At 41.7% G+C, this 18,418-nt stretch overlaps 1 protein-coding gene across 1 annotated transcript; it reads left to right on the plus strand.

Annotated features, from left to right (window-relative positions):
• The first annotated feature begins 59 nt into the window (after positions 1–59).
• Positions 60–13,885, plus strand: LSM3 (LSM3 homolog, U6 small nuclear RNA and mRNA degradation associated). Its single transcript, XM_047743712.1, has 4 exons — positions 60–208; positions 2,999–3,109; positions 5,681–5,776; positions 13,459–13,885. The coding sequence occupies exons 1-4, from the start codon at positions 188–190 to the stop codon at positions 13,537–13,539; spliced, it is 309 nt and encodes a 102-aa protein (XP_047599668.1). The 5' UTR covers positions 60–187; the 3' UTR covers positions 13,540–13,885.
• Positions 13,886–18,418: the final 4,533 nt, after the last annotated feature.

An 18,418-nucleotide genomic window follows, 5' to 3' on the forward strand; every position in this document is an offset into this window, starting at 1 on the left:
CTTACGGACCTAATTAAGCCCATGAAGCTCCGCCCAGCCTCAAATGACCAATACAAACACAATGAAGCCAGACGGCGCGTAGCCGTCTGTTCTCCTTCCGTCGCATTGCATTTTCGCATTTCCGGAGACAATAACGAGGGGCTCGCGTACTCCCGCGAGAGGAGGGAAAGGGCGGAGGGTTTGAAACATGGCGGACGACGTGGACCAGGTGAGTGAGTTCTGAGGCGCTCGCTCCAGGAGTACTTCTTCGCTACGGGTCCTGGCCCCGCTGGGCTTTGCGTACCAGGACTACCCTTCCAGCCTCACCGGAAGGTAGCCTGTCATGCCGCCTGTTTCTGTGTTATCACGGCTTTAAGCTTTAAGCTCTTGGTAACCGCGCCCCCTCTGAATTTTGTCTCAGGCCCTGAGATGTTTTCCTTTTCGAAGCCAGCCTGAAAACTACTTATTCTTCATGCTGTTTACTTCCTTTCTCTTGAATCTCATCTTCGTCTGCAGGATGAGAATGATTATCCCTGCCTGCCTTACGGATTCTGATAGAAAGCGTGATAATAAAGCTTACTAGTTACGATTATTGAGCGCAGCAGTTTCGTTTATCCAACAGATACGTAGTAAACATCGGCTTTATATGGTTAGATACCGTTCTGTGCACCAGAGACACCGGCATTGACGAATATCCCTGTCCCCACTTGGAGCTTATATTCTGGGGAAGGGCAGATAATAGAAACATGTGCAATAGGTAGGAACTGTGATGTGGTATGAGGAAAACAAGCAAGGAATCGGTATATAAAATAGGTTAATGGTCCTGCAGGCTTTCTCATCTGCTCTTCTTTTCCCCAAAATCCTTTTCCTCAGATATATGTGTGGGTCAGGCCGCAACTTAAGCTTTCTCCTGAAATCTCAGCCTCAAGCAGGACTCATGTGGCTGCCTACGTAAAACAACACTCTTTCTTAGTCGTCTTGATTTTTCTTCATAACATGTTGTTAATATTAAATATACTCTAGGTTATTCAGTGTCTTATCTTCCCTTCCAGAATATGAGTTTTGTTTGTTTGTTTGTTTTTTAATTTTTAAAGGTTTTAATTGTTAGAGCACAGCAGGGGTAGGGGCAGAGGGAGAGAGAGAAACTGACTCCCCACTGAGCAGGGAGCTGGTGGTGGGTCATGATCCCAGGACCTGCGATCATGACCTGAGCTGAAGGCAGATCCTTAGCCTACTGAATCCAGGCACCCAGAATATGAGTTCTTTAAGAACAGGAGTTCTGGGGGCACCTGGGTGGCTCAGTGGGTTAAAGCCTCTGCCTTCGGCTCGGGTCATGATCTCGGGGTCCTGGGATCGAGCCCCGCATCGGGCTCTCTGCTCAGTGGAGAGCCTGCTTCCTCCTCTCTCTTTCTCTCTCTCTCTCTCTGCCGGCCTCTGCCTACATGTGATCTCTGTCTGTCAAATAAATAAATAAAATCTTTAAAAAAAAAAAAAAAAAGAACAGGAGTTCTGGGCACCGTCCTGACCATCCTGTTTAGAACAGTGCTGGAAACACTGAACAAATAATTTACCGAACAGATGAATTGGTTAATCCTTTGAAATGGCAGTATTTAAAGCTACAAGAGGAAGAGTATGTGGCTAGTGGGCATTCTAGACTAAGCCTAAAGAAGCGCTAGGGCTCTGTGGTATGTATCTTACAGTATTACTGTATATTTGTTAATATGCCTCTCCCCACTAGAATGAACTCCTTGAGGGCAGGAACTGACCTCTCTATCATCTAATAGTTGGTTAGCTCTTCCTTAACAAACACCTGTTTAACTGGGAGTGGGAACCAGTTTGGTTCCCCACCCACCTCCATATCCCAGTCTAGCTTTTTAAGCTGTAGAGCCTGTAGCATTCAGTCACATACCTTCACTAGCCTAATGTACTCACTGAAGAAGCTCTCCTTGAATAATCTTATCAACTCCTGGCTTCAACCATCCCTTGCATTTGGATGACTCAAAGTCATCTTAGCCCTGATCTGTCACAGTTCTTTAATTGTTAATAACAAGAATCATTTTAAGTACTCTCGGATCTCCAGGTACTATTTTAAATACATTAAATATGTTGATTTAATATATTAGCTCATTCTGCACTCACAAGATATGAAGGGAAGACCTGGCTTCCTCATTTTACTAACAGGGAAGCTGATAATTAGAGATGGCATGATTTTTAATCTGAATTCATAAGTATCACAGGGTGTCTGGGTGGCTCAGTTGGTTAAGCATTTGACTCCTGATTTTGGTTCAGGGTGGTGAGATCAAGCTGCAAATGGAGCTGTGCACTGGGCATGGACCCTGCTTAAGATTCTGACTTTCCCTCTACCCCTCTATAAGTGACAGCACGTACTGTCTCATAAATTAAGTAATTGATAATACAGGTTTGAACTCATGTAAGTATCAGATTCAGGAGTTGAACCCATACTGCCTGACTTCAAAGCTAGTGCCTTCAACCAGTATTCTATATATTCATCTTGTGGCCAGTCGGTACCCTAAACTCAACCTGACCCAAACTGAACCCATAATCTTCCCTCAAACATTCATGTTTCCTTAGTATTCTAACTAGTGTGTGTGGTAATCATTAAGTGGATGTTTTTCAAATCACTAAGTGATATTTGAGGTAAGGCTAAAGTCCCAGAGAGTAACTTCCTATAACTGAAATTGGGTTAGGCAGTTTGGATTTTGAGGGAACAAATAACAGTGATGATTATTTTGCCGTAAAACTGCTTCCTGTGTATGTATGTTTCAGCCTTCATTTATACAGCACTTACTATGATCCAGGCTCTGTTCTAAGCCTTCGTACATGTCATTTAAGCCTCACAACAACAGTATTAGATTGGCACTATTATTACTCACATTTTACGTACTCGGAGACTGAGGCATACAGGGGTCAAGTAACTTGCCCACAGTCACACAGTATAGCAATGATTTGAACACTGCACTCTCTAGTTCTGTATTACTAAGCCTGTTTCTTTCATCAGCAACAAACCACCAACACCGTAGAAGAGCCCCTGGATCTCATCAGGCTCAGCCTGGATGAGCGAATTTATGTGAAAATGAGAAATGACAGAGAGCTTCGAGGCAGATTACATGTAAGTAAATTTATTAAATTACTTTGAAATCAGATTATTTCCTTGTCATCCCTTACTAACCCAACCCCTTTGAAATATAAACACTGTCCAGTGTAGAGGAGTATTTTGAGTGTAGATAAGAGAAAGGTAGGTCATCCATATTTGTACAAGCCAGATGGAACTACATTTTGTTTATGTTTTTAACATGTTTTCCCCTCACAGAAATGATGTGTTTATTAAAGAACATTTTCATTTCTTTCCTTCTGTTTATTTGTAAATAGTATTTAGTCTCCATTCTTACTTCAGTGTTCTTTCAGTTACTGACATGTACATAAATCTTTTGTTTTCTTGTGACAAAAATTAAATAGCATAGAAGTACATAGAGTGAAAGGTATAATCCCATTTTTTCTTTTGCTAACCACTTAAAAATCAGGTCTGTGGTCTTTCAGATCTTTTCTGTATATTTACACAAATATACATATATATGTGATCACATGCATATATATGCAGTATATACACCACCCCTAAATAAAAATGGATCTTACTATACATGTTTTTGAGCACCTTTCTTTTTCACTTAATCTTTCTTGGAGATTATTGATCATGAGTGTATATAAATCTTTATTCTTTTTAATGACAGCATAGAATTCTATATGGTAATAGTGGGTTTTTAAGACTGTTCTCTATTTCTTGCTACTATAAATAATGCTGTAGTATGTATCTTTATACATATTTCTTTGTGTATATCCACAAATATTTCTACAGGTTTGGTCCTTTGAAGTGGCACTATTTATTCAAAAGAGAGTATACTGAACGTTTTGCTCTTTCTTGACAACTCGTTCTTTTCCTGAGTATATTGTTTTTATTACTGCCGTTCTACCTTAAAGTGATTTAAAATAGCTAGTATTTTTGAGCGTTATTTACATGCCAAGTGCATTTATTATAAATGTGTTGTGTGGGGGCACCCGAGTGGCCCAGAGTGGCCCAGTCAGTTAAGCGTTCTACTCTTGATTTTGTCTCAGGTCATGATCTCAGGGTCATGGGATTGAGCCACACCTCAGGCTCCACATTCAGCACAGAGTCTGTCCCTCTCCTCCGGCTCTTCTCTCAAATAAATGAATGAAATATTTTTTTTAAGATTTTATTTATTTATTTGACAGATCACAAGTAGACAGAGAGGCAGGCAGAGAGAGGGGGAAGCAGGCTCCCTGCTGAGCAGGGAGCCTGATGCGGGGCTCAGCCCCTGGACCCTGAGATCATGACCTGAGCCAAGGACAGAGGCTTTAACCCACTGAGCCACACAGGTGCCCCTTGAATGAAATAATTAAAAAAAAAATAAATGAATAAGTTTTGTATGTAATACCTCATTTAACCTTTAGAACAATTCTGTGAGGGTAGATACTTACTAATCCTGTTTTGCATTTGAAGAAGCTCAGGCTCAGAAAGGTGAAGTTACCTGCTTAAAGTTTAACATCCAGTAAAGGAAGGGCCAGAATAGGAACTAGGCCTTTTGACTGCAGCCCTACTCTTTTTAAGTACTTTGATTCTACTTTCCATAAAACCTAAAGTGAAGAAAGTAGGGACCTAGGGAGACAGTAGCCTTAATACACAGTTAGCTTTATGAGAAGAGGGACCCCCGGAAATGGAATACTGGCAATTTTGCCAAGAAAAATAGAATAGCGCTTAATCATGTGGGCCAGTGGCACGTGGACAGGCATCCCTGGTCTATTATGTTGTCTGAGCTCTCAGAGGCTTCTTCTGTTCCCTGCTAGACTTGATTACCTCTATACTGAATGGCCCTCAGACTTTGTGTGTTTGTTTTCTGGCCCTCGTATAGATTTTTGCTCTTGTTAGTGTGCTTTGCTACCAGTTCGCCATGTGGCTGATTGGCTACTTTTATTTTCATACAGTCTGGTCAGCCATTTAACACTGTTACAGGTAAGCCTCAGTGGGTTCTGAGTAAGGCCCCTGGAGTTTAACCTTTGAGTAAAATACATGAGTTTTGGAGTTTGGATTGAGGACATCCCTGAATATCAGAATTGCAGCATTTATTGATTGAGCCCACAAGTGCCAAACACAATTTATTTTGGCTAGATTTTCAGTGGGCAGAGTGTTGCTCTACTTACTTTACATGATGGTGTTTAGGACAGGGAGGGTTGAAGGGCAGTATCCTGTGCCTTTGGGAGACTGCAGTGCCATCGTCTTAGCAGTTAAAGAATTTTATTTCCTTTACTGTCTCTTTCCTGTCATGCTGTTACAGAGAGAATTGAGAGAAGTCTACTGAAAAGTGATGAATTTCCCTTTTTTCATAATTAAATATTACAAATGATGTGATTGCCTTGGATGACCAGTAAGGTGGATACTTTTAAAAAAATAATTTCAAGTTATTTTGCATAAACTCATACAAACAGCTTTGTACTTTTATCAGGTTAAATTATCACTGGAAATAATTTGTGAAGGAACAGTATATTATTAGCAGAGTTATTCTTTGCTTGCATATAAAATTTGTGGTATAAGTATTGTGCAGAAGACCTGTTCGTAGTTTCTTAATTTGATTATTAAATATCTTGGTCCCTCACCTTTCCACTTCAGGCTTATGATCAGCATTTAAATATGATATTGGGAGATGTAGAAGAAACTGTGACTACTATAGAAATTGATGAGGAAACATATGAAGAGATATATAAAGTAAGTCATGCAGTTCTGTTCCTTACTTTAAAATGTCAATTGTTCTTAGTCTCCAGCAGCTTCACACTTACAGGAAGCCTGTCATGATTTGATACCTAAGAGGGCTCAGTAAAGTATAGCAATCCAAAGAAAAGCTTTGGGGTCAGACAGACCTGGTTTCTAGTACTGGTCTGGCCATGTCCTATCTAGGATACACTGGGCCAGGGAATTAACTTGGGAGATTTAATTTCCTCATTCTTTAGTGGGAATACTACCACTACCTCATAGGGTTGCCATGGTTCATGGATACATGAGAGTGTAAGATGCCTGTGTATGCTAATATATGAGAGTAATGCTGGACAATGTTGTTAATGTTTGATATGGATCTGAGCTATAAAAACTAAAACTGAGAAATTCTAAAAATACTCCTTAAAATTAATAGTAAGCCTAGTACATGTTAGCATAAGTAACATTCTTATTTAACAATAACTACTAAAAATGGTGAGAAGCATCTTTATTGTACCTGTTTGCAAATTTCTTTCATACCTGGCTTATTTGATGACATCTAGATTCTCATACCTTTCTCTGCATTTAATCTGTTGTGATATGTTACTGTTGAAGAAAATACAGCCTTACAGAGAGGTAGTTAGAAAAAGGAGGAGTATTTTTTGTGGATATTCGCCTTTGATGCTACGTTAAAACTCAACAAGTGGTAGTTTCTTAAAGGTTAGATGCCGGATGTCTGGGTGACTCAGTTGGTTAAGCATCTGCCTCACGTCATGATCCCAGGGTCCTGGGATCGAGTCCTGCGTTGGGCTCCTTGCTCAGTGGGAAGCCTGCTTCTCTCCCTTTGCCTGCCACTCTCCCTGCTTGTGTGCATGCTTAGTTGCATTGTGGCATCTGAGACCATTATCAGTGAACTTCTCATACTCTTATTACATGAAAATTCATTGGTCTACTTTCGTCCTTTCAGTGGATTTGTTACAGTGCAGGATTCTGTAACATCAGGCATGGCACTTATCATTTGGAAGATATCAGTTTGTGGAGTTACACAGATCTTCTGAATGTTGGCATATTTCATTGTTCAATATAAAAGAAGAAAATTACACTTAAGTCTTCTAAGTATTGGGAAGCCAGTCTGATGCTCCTAGAGCATAGTGGTTTAAAATGTAGACTGAGAGTGTAGGACTGGATTTAAATCTTGACTCCCTTGCAGACCAGCTATTTAATTGTACCACACTACCCAACCTGTCTGTGACAAGCGTCCTTACCTATAAAATGGAGTTGGTAATAGGACCCACTTTATACAGCTATTTAGGATTCATTGAGAGGTTATATGAAAAGCCTTTAGATTAGCAATAGGCGCATAGTAAGTGTTCAGTTGTTAGCATTTGTTGGTTTTTGTAGTTCTGCTTTATCCTGGCTTTCTGTCTTCAACCACTGCTGACTCCTTTACAAATTTTCTTCCTTTCTTCCTGTAAACATGGGCTTTTAAATTTTGATCTACATTTTTTTCCCCTCAGACCCATCATTTAGTCGCTATCCTATGTGATAAGCCAGGAGTCCATTCCAGTAATCAGTACAGCACCAAAGCTTGGGCTCTTCACAGATCTAGGCTCAAATGTTTGCTGCCGGTGATTAGTTTCATGACCTTGGGCAAGATAGAGAAACTTCCTAAGCTTCGGAGGCTTCTGTAAAATGACAACTATGCCCACCTCCCAGGATTACAACAAAATGCACTAAATTCGGTATGTGTAAAGCTCTGGCATGTGGTGATTGGTGCCATTATGATCGTGGATAAATCGGTGTCTGCAGTTTCTTTCCTTTTCTGATCTTCACTCTTTCATATCCAGTATTCTAACTGAAAATATTTTCCCTGTGGATGTTATCTTGAACTCATGCCTCTAAAGCTAAACTGCTGGTGTCCTTCACCTTCAACACAAGGTCATTCTCAATTCCCTATTTCTGTTCACGATTTTCTACTATTTAGACCATAAATTGCAGAATTTTCTTGGACTTCTCTCTTTCAGTCACACTGATCAATAACTAATTAGTTGATTCTTCCTTCATGCTGATTTAAATGTGTCATTTTCTTTCCTATTGCCATGACTCTAGCTCAGGCATTTCCACCTCCATTTCAGCCCATGCACAACTGAGTGCCAAAGTAATTGTCTCACATAATGCTTTCATTTGTTACATTCATGCTTGGAGACATTTAAAGCTTTCTGTGGCCTACAGAGCAAAGCACAAGTTCAGGGCTAGGTTAAGACCCTCCTTAGCGTGATTGAAACTATCTGGTCTCCTCTCTGATGACTCCTCTGGCCATATTGGTCCACTTGAGTCTTCAAAGTGTGCCCTCTATAATCCTGCTTCTATTTCTTTTCCCATAATGTGCCCCCTAACTGGAACGTCGCCCTTTCCTTTTTTCCTGCAACGCCTGTTTCAAGAACTGCCTCAGTCCTAACTCCTCAGTGACACTTTCTCTGACCACCTGGGCCTTCTTTCTTCCTTTGGTCATTTCCTCCTTTGGCTGGATCGTCTAACCTTTGGTACTCTCAGCTGACACTGATCTTACTGACTCTTCATTTCTATAACCCTTTTCATCTTGTGAGCTATTTGATAGCAGACCCCAGGACATTACTCATACTGTTCCCCATAGTGCCATGTTAGCTACAGGTGATGAGTATATGTGCAGATTGTTAGAGGAGTATGGGGGAGGGGAGTAGGAGAGATAACAGAGATAAAGTATAGATCTTCCTTAACATACAGTGGGGTTCCAGCCTGACAAACCCACTCTAAGTTGAAAATACATTTAATGCACCTGCCAAACATTGTAGCTTAGCCTAGCCTACCTTATATGTCTCAGAACACTTATGTTAGCCTGTAGTTGCCCAAAATCATCTACCACAAAGCCTAGTTTGTAATAAAGTGTTGCATAATCCATGTAGTTTATTGAATAAAGTACTGAAAGTGAAAAACAGAATGGTTGTTAAGTGTATTGGTTGTTGACCCTTTTGATCATATGGCTGACTGGGAGCTGTGGCTGCTGTCACTGCCCAGCATCACGGGAGAGTGTTGTACTGCATATAACTAAGACCAGGAAAAGATCAAAATTCAAATTTTGAAGTACAGTTACTTGTGAATGCTTTTTGCTTTCATACCACAGTAAAGTCAAAAGATAATAAGCCTAAGAACAAAAAAGAGATAAAAGTAGAGGGAAAATATCCAGGAAGAGAACAGAGAAATGGGGGAAAGGAAACTAAGACATGTTGAATAATTGCTGTGAGCCAAAGATTTACAGATTTTATTACATTTAATCCGGTAACAGTGAGGCCAGCAGTGTTATTCCCACTTTCTAGCCTAGGAAACCCAGGTTCAGCTAGAAAGAGATACAGTAAGGTTTTCCAATACCAGCCTAATTGCCTTCAAAGCCTTTTGGGTTCATTTCTTTGTATTAGGGCCTGGGGCTCAAAGTATTTGACGATGGAATTGATGGACAGTGATATCTTCAAGTTAGCAGTATGGCACTAATTCTTTTGGAGAGCTCAGGAGTAGCTGAGTTAAAATGGGTAGACTGCCTGTTCTATAAATCTCTAGGATCTGGCAGACCATGCTCTGTCCCTGCTATGATGTGTTTTAAAATCTAATTTAGAAAGTGCCCACTATACAGAAAAATTGTGGGTGCCTTGAATGTGAGCAGTTAGGCAAAATAGCTTCAGAGAGATAACGCTAGATATGGACAAGTATTCTGTCATAAGGTAAACTTACTCTAACAGTAAACAAGTGGAAATGGGAGGGGTTGGAGAGTTAACCTTTACTGAATGCTTGCTGTACGTTAAGCGCTGTGCCATCCATTTTATATACATCATTTATAATTCTAACAGCTCAGTAAAATAGGCCTAGGTTAAAGCTAATTGGCAGTACTATCTCCAAAAAAGTATATAGTATGCAGTATTTCCCAAACTTAAATAAGCATAGTACTTTTTGTCTTAAGAATGCATACTGCTACATAACAGATTACCCCAAAACTTAAAAGCTTAAAAGCACATACATTTATTACCTCACCATTTCTATAGGTCAGGGTCCAGACACAGCAGAGCTGGGTCTTCTGCTTCAGGGTCTTTGATGAGGCTACGCAAGGGCTGGAGTCTCATCTAAAGGCTCAGCTGCGGAAGAATCTGCTTCCAATCTCACTCACATTGTTGTTGGCAGGATTCATTTTCTTGAGGGTTGTTGGACTGAAAGCCTCCGTTTTTGCCATTGGGTCTTCACTACTTGGCAGCTTGCTTCATCAAACCTAGCGAGAGAGTTGGCTAGCAAGACAGAAGTCAACTTTCTTATGGAACCTAATCATGAGAGTGACATCCCATTACCTTTGCAGTATTCTGTTGGTTAGAAGCAAGGCATAAGTCTCACCCACACTCAAAAGGAGGGGATTTCACAAGGGTGTGAACACCAGGAAGCATGAGGATCATTAAGGGCAATCGTAGAAGCTACTTGCCTTGGAAAATGCTGCCATGTTCATTTCTGTTCACTAAATCTCCAGAAAACTATCATTGAATTAATGGAGAATCATTACAGATGAAGTGGATTCCACAGGAAGGGAAGGAACTTTTTAGTTCAGAAATACGACCACTGAGTAAGAAATTTAAGTAAAATATATCAATTATTTTGATGAACACGGACTCTTTCACTAAACTTGCTGCCCTTGAACTAAGCGTACCTTTTGCAAGTGGAAGGAAACCAGAAGGAATTAACTGCTTCATAACAGCAGTCATAGGACACTTGTTTCTCGGAGAGTGATTCTCAGAGTATGCTCCTTAAAGCCGGAGCAGGGGCATCACCCTCCACTGTGTTTGAAATGCAAACTTATGGGCCACACCCTGACCTCCTAAATGAGACTCTGGGCTTGAAGCCTAGGAAACTGTCTTAGGAGCTGGTAAAGAGGTGATTCTTTGGGGCGCCTGGGTGGCTCAGTGGGTTAAAGCCTCAGCCTTCGGCTCAGGTCATGATCCTAGGGTCCTGGGATCGAGCCCCGCATCGGGCTCTCTCCTCAGCGGGAAGCCTGCTTCTCCCTCTCTCTCTCTGCCTGCCTTTCTGCCTACTTGTGATTTCTGTCAAATAAATAAATAAAATCTTTAAAAAAAAAAAAAAAAAGAGGTGATTCTTTATGCACGATTGGAGCCATCGCCCTGAGAGAGAGTTACAGGGAAGAGTTAGATTACTTTTTCAGTGATAGATAAGTGTACTTGAGTTTAGCATACTAGTAAATACAGAAATTTAGTGAGGGATTCTCCTTTTATGTTAGTTCCAGTACCCAAGAAGCTCGTAAAACGTGGTTTTCCCATTTTAAAAAAAGTTATGAAAACACAGCCATTGTGAGCACGCTATGAACGTGTACACTGAAGACACAAGAGTTGTGTCTCTCCACGATGTCAGCTTTATTCAGTCACGAAGCAAGGCTAACGTAATTATAAAGCAGGTTCGGGATTCCAAACTCAATGACATTTCACCCCGTGATTAACTTGGTCTCTTACACCTTACACAAAGCAGAGCACAAGATAGGCCACACAACAAACAAAATAACACAGAGGGCCGGAAGTTAACGAACCAAATGCCAAGTAAGTCTGGAAGCGCAGTGGAGATGAGAGCTCGTCCAGTCCAGGTCAGCTCTTGGCACTTGCTGCTTCTGATGTTCAGTGAAGGCTCTCAGTTCTGTGTGGACATCAGTTGGGCAGAGAGCCTCTGGCGGCAGCTGCCCTTTTAAAGTGGTCAGATGGAGGGACAGGCCCTTGTCTGAGGCGTCTTGACAGTTTGCTGCAAAATCCCTCCCGTTTTGAAGGGATTTAATCAGTCTTGGGCCCCTGTAGACCTCCTCTGCTTCTGCTTGCTGTCAGTTCTGGGGTATCATCAGCTGGTGCTGGTGTCGGTAATATCGGGTAGCTGCAGTCCACTTAGCTCCTCCTGTCATTGTTTGACACGGGCCCCCACGCAACATGAGGGACTCCATCTTGCTCTCTACAACTGCTCTTACTAATATTTTCTGCCTGGCAGAGAGAGGCAGGTATCTACATGGGCTCACTTGTGGTATAGATTCCTAGAACCTAAAAAGAATGAATTAATTACCATTGCCCCTCCCACATCCTCTGGGCAGAGCAGGGACAGGATAATTGCCCCCTTCCCTCCCCCCAAAACAAAACAAAACAAAAAACCTCTTTTTGGAATGGAAACAGAGCAGAATCCCCTGGAGAGGTGTTCTTGACCTGGTAGTAAAAGTAATGTCTTTTAGGTCAAGTGTGTGCCATGTGGTATTTGGAACATGTTTATACCAAGACAATTCTTTTCTATTTATGTGGAATTCAAATTTAATTAAGCAGTCTGTATTTTTATTTGCTAAATCTGGCAACCCTAAGTGGGGGCTACAGAGTTTTCACAGTCAAGTTCTTGCTTATGGTGGAAGACAAATAGTCAAGGGCTTTTTTAGCCAGGTTTAGTTTCTTTGAATGCAATTTCTTGAAAGCTTAGGACTTCACCTTTGTCTGTTCTTTTCACTTCCAGACAGTTCTGTGGGCCAGTAAAAGTTCTTGCCTGTACGTGGCCTACTGATGCTGCAATTTAGTTTCTTCCCCCTGTTCCTCTCCCTCTAATTAACGTTGACCCTTAAGCCATTTGCCTAAATTCGGGTGGGAAGGCGGCACCCTTAATCTGATCCTTGCCTCAGGGCTGAGTTTAACTGAGAAGGTTTACTGGGCTTGGTCCTCAAAGCTTTTGTTCTTGTTTATTGTCTATAGTTTGGGATCTAAAGACAGTTGGCTTTTTGAACCAGTGAATCCTATTTCTTGTAATCTTTGCTTGAAAACCAGCTCAGTCTTGCCTGGGCTTATCTCTTATACTGCCCTGCTGGGTGCATCAGCAACTAACATTGGGCTTTTTCAACCTCTTCCCCTAGAACCTTTAGGTTTAGGAGGCCCTTAGACTACTTTCCAAGTCATTGCAGGTAACATTGTACCCCACGTTTTGCCAAGGCATAAGAGGATTTCAGATATTCTTTATCTGTTTCCTTACTTCCCAGGGCTCAACCTGTAGGCTAGTGCCCCCAAGGTACTCATTCCGCATGTGTGAGTACAATGGCACTTGGAATCACCAGCTAATGGCTCAGCACAGCAGAATTTTATTTCTCACCCACATAACTGTCCTGAGTGGAGTTTGAATTTAACCTCATCACTTTCTTCCACATACTCAGTCAAGGACCCAGGCTTCCTCTGTCTTATGGCCCTGCCATCTCCTGAGTTCATTATCTGAGTCCCATCTAGTCATGTGGGGAAGACCACAGAGAGGCATTCATAAAAGGTTAATGGGTCAGTCACTTGTGTTTTCTTCCAATTTGTTAAAACCCAATCCTGTGGCTGCACCTGGTTGCAGGGGAACATGAGTAATGTAGCTGTGTGCCAGGAAGGGGAAGAGAATGGATTTTGGTGGATAGCTCCACTCTGCCCCAATTGTTGACATCCAGAAGAAACAAGTAAACAGTTAATTCAGTGGTTCTTTGTGCTACAAAGGTAAGTAAGTGGTCAGGTTTTCAAATCAAGTTGTGTTATGGTGAATCTATGTTATTTTTTGTTTTGTTTTCAAATTTCTCAAAAAATAAAAACGCTACTATGTATTTGTTATAAATGTGTTCTGTTTTTGTTTCCCTCTTCCAGTCAACAAAACGGAATATTCCGATGCTTTTTGTCCGGGGAGATGGTGTTGTACTAGTTGCCCCTCCATTAAGAGTTGGCTGAAACGAAGAATTTATCGTGTCTGGAATATAGGAGTTTTTGTATGATTGCCTCTTTAAATGTAGAAGACATTCAAAAAAGAAACCTGCGTAAATTTTGATATTAAGAAGTGACCAAGGATTCTTCCACTCCTGAAATAAGTTTATTTACAGATAACTCAAAAATTCTTAAGCTAATGGGCATTTTAATTTTTTTTCCAATGCTTTCAATAAATGTGATCGCCAAGATGCAGAACTCTTTTTTCAGGAATTAATTTGTTCTGTTGTTTTCTCAGACAATTTCTGGGTTTGTTTTTTCTTTTAAATTAAACTTGATGTTTCCTTTTTTGATACATATTTTTTTTCATGCAGTCTCCTGTCTTGTGAATTCTTTAAAGTAAGCACACATCTTACATTGACTTTATTTGTATACATTTATCTGTGCATGCACTAGGTTTGAGGCACCAAGTGGAGTACTGAAAACTACAGTTTTGCCAATATGTGTCCTTCCTTGAGTCTTCTGGGTAGGCAGTTCTTTAAACCAAGAATTAGAAGACAGGGAGATAAGTGCTGATGTAATAATGCATATATAGGATGTCATAAGAGCACAGAGAAGAGCGCCCAAAGCACAGGTTGAGTGGGCGGGTGGCTGTGGGGGAGGTATCATGTCTTGTAAATGTTAATGTGGCCGTGAGCTGCGAAGCATGATTTTTGTTCCTTCTCTTCAGTCTGACTGATCTCTAAGGTCAGGCTCTGGTAGTTATACACCAGTGTGGTTCATCTTGGTCCTCTCTACCAATGCTGCCCATATTTTAAGACTCACAGAACATTTTTCCCCTCTTGGATCACAGGCCATTATTGGTGACAGGTCTACAACAATATATTTGAGTTGCACAATAAAACAAAGCTCTTTTTATTTCTAGCTTCAGTCAGTCAGCACTTCATGCTTGAAAGGGAAAGAGGAAAGTATGTATGTTTTGCAGTCTCTAAAACTTTATTTATGCAGGACTTAGAACTTGACATCCTCTACTTAGTAGGTTGTACCATTTTGAACTGTAGAAAATCTGATACGTGGATGGCTTGCCTGTAAATATGCTGAATGTGTGTTTGTTAATCCATTATCCAGCACAGTATGCTAATATGCACAATATTTTAAGCCATGTGCAGGAAGGACACTTTCGGTAAACATTGTGTCAAAAGATTTTATTTTCATTATTTATTGTACTTGTCCCTGCAAGTTAATGGAAAGGGGGAAGACAAGTGTGGGCAAGCTGGCAGGTTTTATCTTCTGTGAATAGATGAGAGAACCTTCCTTTGCTTCTGCTTACCCCCACAATTTGTCCTTGGGCTTCAGTATTCCGAGGGTAACCTGTTTACATTAGCCTGTTCAGTATGGGAAAAATGGGACCTATGCTTCCGGTGGTAGCAAATGGCCGATCCTTTGGATCACCCTTTCCTGGTAGAACTCTTGCCTAGATGATGATGGTGATGATGATCTAGGATGATTACCATAATGTATTGAACAAAGTGTACCTGGCAAAAGTGGTTTGTGTGTGTATCCCTATTTAGTCTTTATGACAACTCTCCTACAGAATGTTACAAGACACTGAAACTTAAAGAGCTTGTGTTGCTTGCCTGTGGTCCCACAGCTAGCATGGGGCAGTAGGTGTGAATCTGCTGGGCTCTCATCAAGCATGCTGTGGACACCCCTGGCTCTGGGTAGTATTGCACCTAATGCCCACCACAGCCATGACATGACTGGCCATCTGGTCCTCTTGCTCAGCCACACCCTCTAGTTCTTTCCAGGGCTTTTAGTGGCTTCTGATAGCCATGATTAGACCCTGGATACTTCTTCTGTGTTCTTGATCATCTTTCTCCTTTTTTCCTAGAAGTGATAGATTATACTAGAACTTTTGGCAGTGAGGGGTGGTGTTCACATACCAAGGTTTCTAGAAACCGTGGGCCTTTAAAATCACACTGCTGCCGTCATGTGCCAGTAAGACTCAGCTGCAACATACCAAACATCCACCCACCTCCTGGCTGCTAAGATAGAGGGAGAGGGGCCATAAAAGATCAGCTGCAGGATAACCGCTTGCATGTTACCAGTGTAACATGCCTCATGTTACCAGGAGGCAGTGTGGGTTTGGGGAGCCCTTTCGTGGTTCTTGCTACCTACCCGGAGGGTTGATGTCCGCACTCATTCTGCGACAGGGACAGCTCAAGCAGCATCCTGACACAGCCCTCATCAAGGCTTCTACAGGGCTGCACAGTGCTGCCCTCAGAGGGCTTACACAATATGAGGGCACCCTGGAACCATGCCTTGGACTCCCAGTCTGCACAGCACTCTGAGCTCCAGCCAGCTGGACATCCTGTGGTCATTAGAGCTGGTGACGAGGTTTCTGCAACATGGTGTCACATAGCTCAAGAGGAGCCTTCTGACCATCTCTCCTTTGGAAGCCTCTCCAGCAGATGCCATACCTAGATCCCTGTCTTGGTGGTTTCCTGAAGGAGATTGTTATGAATTGTCATTGCTTCCTACAAAGGAAGCTGGACAGACAAAATATAGGACCATGCATTTATCTTTGAGATAAAATGTGCCCAAATTGAAACCCAAGTAACTCAAGTATCTCAAGTTAGATTAAAATCATTAGCTACAAGTGGACAATTTTCATACATTTCAAATAGTGATTTTTTTAAAGATCTGCATAAACTCTTCCTGTACCCCAAGGGACAAACTGGTTTTATACACCCTTTTATTACAAAAATACCTATTACCCACAATGCATTTAGCCTGTAGTCAGGAGAGGAATGTTCCACTGGGAGTGTTTGCCAGCCGGGGAGCAATGCTCACCTGTGTTGAACCACGGAAAGGAACTGGAAATTTCAGGAGTCATTCTGGCAGAGTCAAGAGGCTCAGGTGGTGTTTCTGCCACTCAGTTCCAATGAATTATATGGACAAGCACTACCCTGTAGCAGATCAGGCTTACAACCTACCAGCCAATAGCAGTGGTCTCACTCAGTTGGTTCATGTGCAGGTCCACAGCCAGTCATCATGGTCATGAGCATGTAGGGCTCTGGCAGGCCTGAGCCACACCCCCATACTGGAAATAAGCAAGATTAGCCCTACCTGAACCCTATGGCCTGTGCGTAAAGGGGGTAGTCCTCTAAAGGGAACCTGAGGAAAGGGTGGATGGGAGCTGAGGACAAAAAATGCCTGTTAGATAGAGGTCACTTATAGTCTCCTAATTTATGGACAAAAGACCCCTTTAATTTACTTGATAACTGGTAAAATTTCTTGGAACACACCTTAGAGTGGACACCCTGATTTGAAGCCATTGCTCTGGAATCTAGTGGGAGGTCCTGGTTCCTGAGGGGAAGTCAGCATGGGTGGAGCTTAGACTTATTCCATGACCGGGCCTGATGATAGCTGGAGTCTCCTCTGGGAGTTAGGTGTGGTGGGAACTGCCACACAGGAGGGTATTATGCTGAGTGGAGGTACTGGGGTCCTTGGAGCTCTGAAGCAGGTGGGTTACTTGTAGGATGTAGTGAAGTACATGCCCCCACAAGACAGGTGGCTGCTTTAGAGCAGGGACAGTGTACCCACAACCCCTGGCATGGGACCTGGCCAAGAGTTTGTCTTCCGTAAATGCTGAATGAGTCATTGAGTCACAGGAAAACCAGTGACAACACTCTGGGTGGAAGGACCAAATGGTACTATTTTCTCTCCAGCTTTATGGAGGTATTATTGAAAAAATTACAAGACTCATAAAATGGGCTTGTGGGATTTGATAGATGTATACATTGTGAAAGGATTGTCACCATGTAGTTAAGTGACACATCCATCACCTCACAGTTTTTTGTTTCATTTATTTGTTTGGGGTTTTTTTGTTTGTTTGTTTGGGGGGTTTTGTTGTTTTTTGTTGGTGGTGAGGACATTTAAGTTTTCTCTGAGCACGTTGCAGTTATACAATATAGGGTCATCAATTCTAGTTACCATGTATTACATTAGATCCTCAGACCTTACTCACCTTACTTAGAGCTGAAAGTTTATACCCTTACCAGCCTCTCCCTATTTCCCCATCCCCAACCCCTGACAACCATTATTCTAATCTCTAAAGGTTTGATTTCTTTCTTTTAGGTTCCACATATAAGTGGTACCATGTAGTATTTGTCTTTGGCTTATTTCACTATAGTGTAACTCCCTCAAGTCTACCCATGTTTCAAATGAAAGGATTTCCATTTATGGCTGATTAATACACACATACATATACACATATACATATACACCACAATTTCTTTATCTGTTCATGGCAAATAACACTTCCAAGGTGAACTTGGCACACTCTTCCACATATTGTGATGTCCTCCATATAACTGGACAATGCTTCCCACTTCTTTGCCCCAGTCATCTTGTCTCCATTACCATTTACCTGAGAATAACAGTATGTGCCAACTATAGACACCAAACTAGTTATCAATTTACATGGAAAACTAACACCAAGAAATGAGGAAGCCAAAGCCAAGTGTTTTAAATTCCTTTTAGATCCATTGTTCACTTTTAATACCCAGAGCATGTAGATTCTTATTTTCTTGGCTGCTTCTAGAAGCTTGCTGGATGTGGAAGCAACATGCCCCACTGCAATTCCTGATATTGATTACTCCAGAGGAATTCTTTTCTTGGCTCCCATCCCACCCACGTACAAGCCTGTGGGGATCTGGGCTCTGGATGTTGGCAGCATCTCCACAGAGTCGCCCTTGGTGGGTTGGTAAACTGACCAGAGAGTCTGGAAGTGTGGTGGAGTCATAAACCTGGCTTTAAATCCTAGCTGTGCCATGTACCAGCTAGGCAAGTTATATATGCTCAAGGGTAAGCTGTAAGGACTGGAAAGCATTTATATAAATGG

Source organism: Lutra lutra, chromosome 1 (assembly GCF_902655055.1).
Source record: "Lutra lutra chromosome 1, mLutLut1.2, whole genome shotgun sequence".
Taxonomy (NCBI): Eukaryota; Metazoa; Chordata; class Mammalia; order Carnivora; family Mustelidae; genus Lutra; species Lutra lutra.

Excerpts from the sequence above, each read along its gene's own strand:
- LSM3 (XM_047743712.1), top strand. The coding sequence starts at position 188 with ATGGCGGACGACGTGGACCAG. Across the intron at positions 209-2,998 it reads TGGCGGACGACGTGGACCAG|CAACAAACCACCAACACCGT; the intron begins GTGAGTGAGTTC and ends TTCTTTCATCAG. Across the intron at positions 5,777-13,458 it reads CATATGAAGAGATATATAAA|TCAACAAAACGGAATATTCC; the intron begins GTAAGTCATGCA and ends TCCCTCTTCCAG.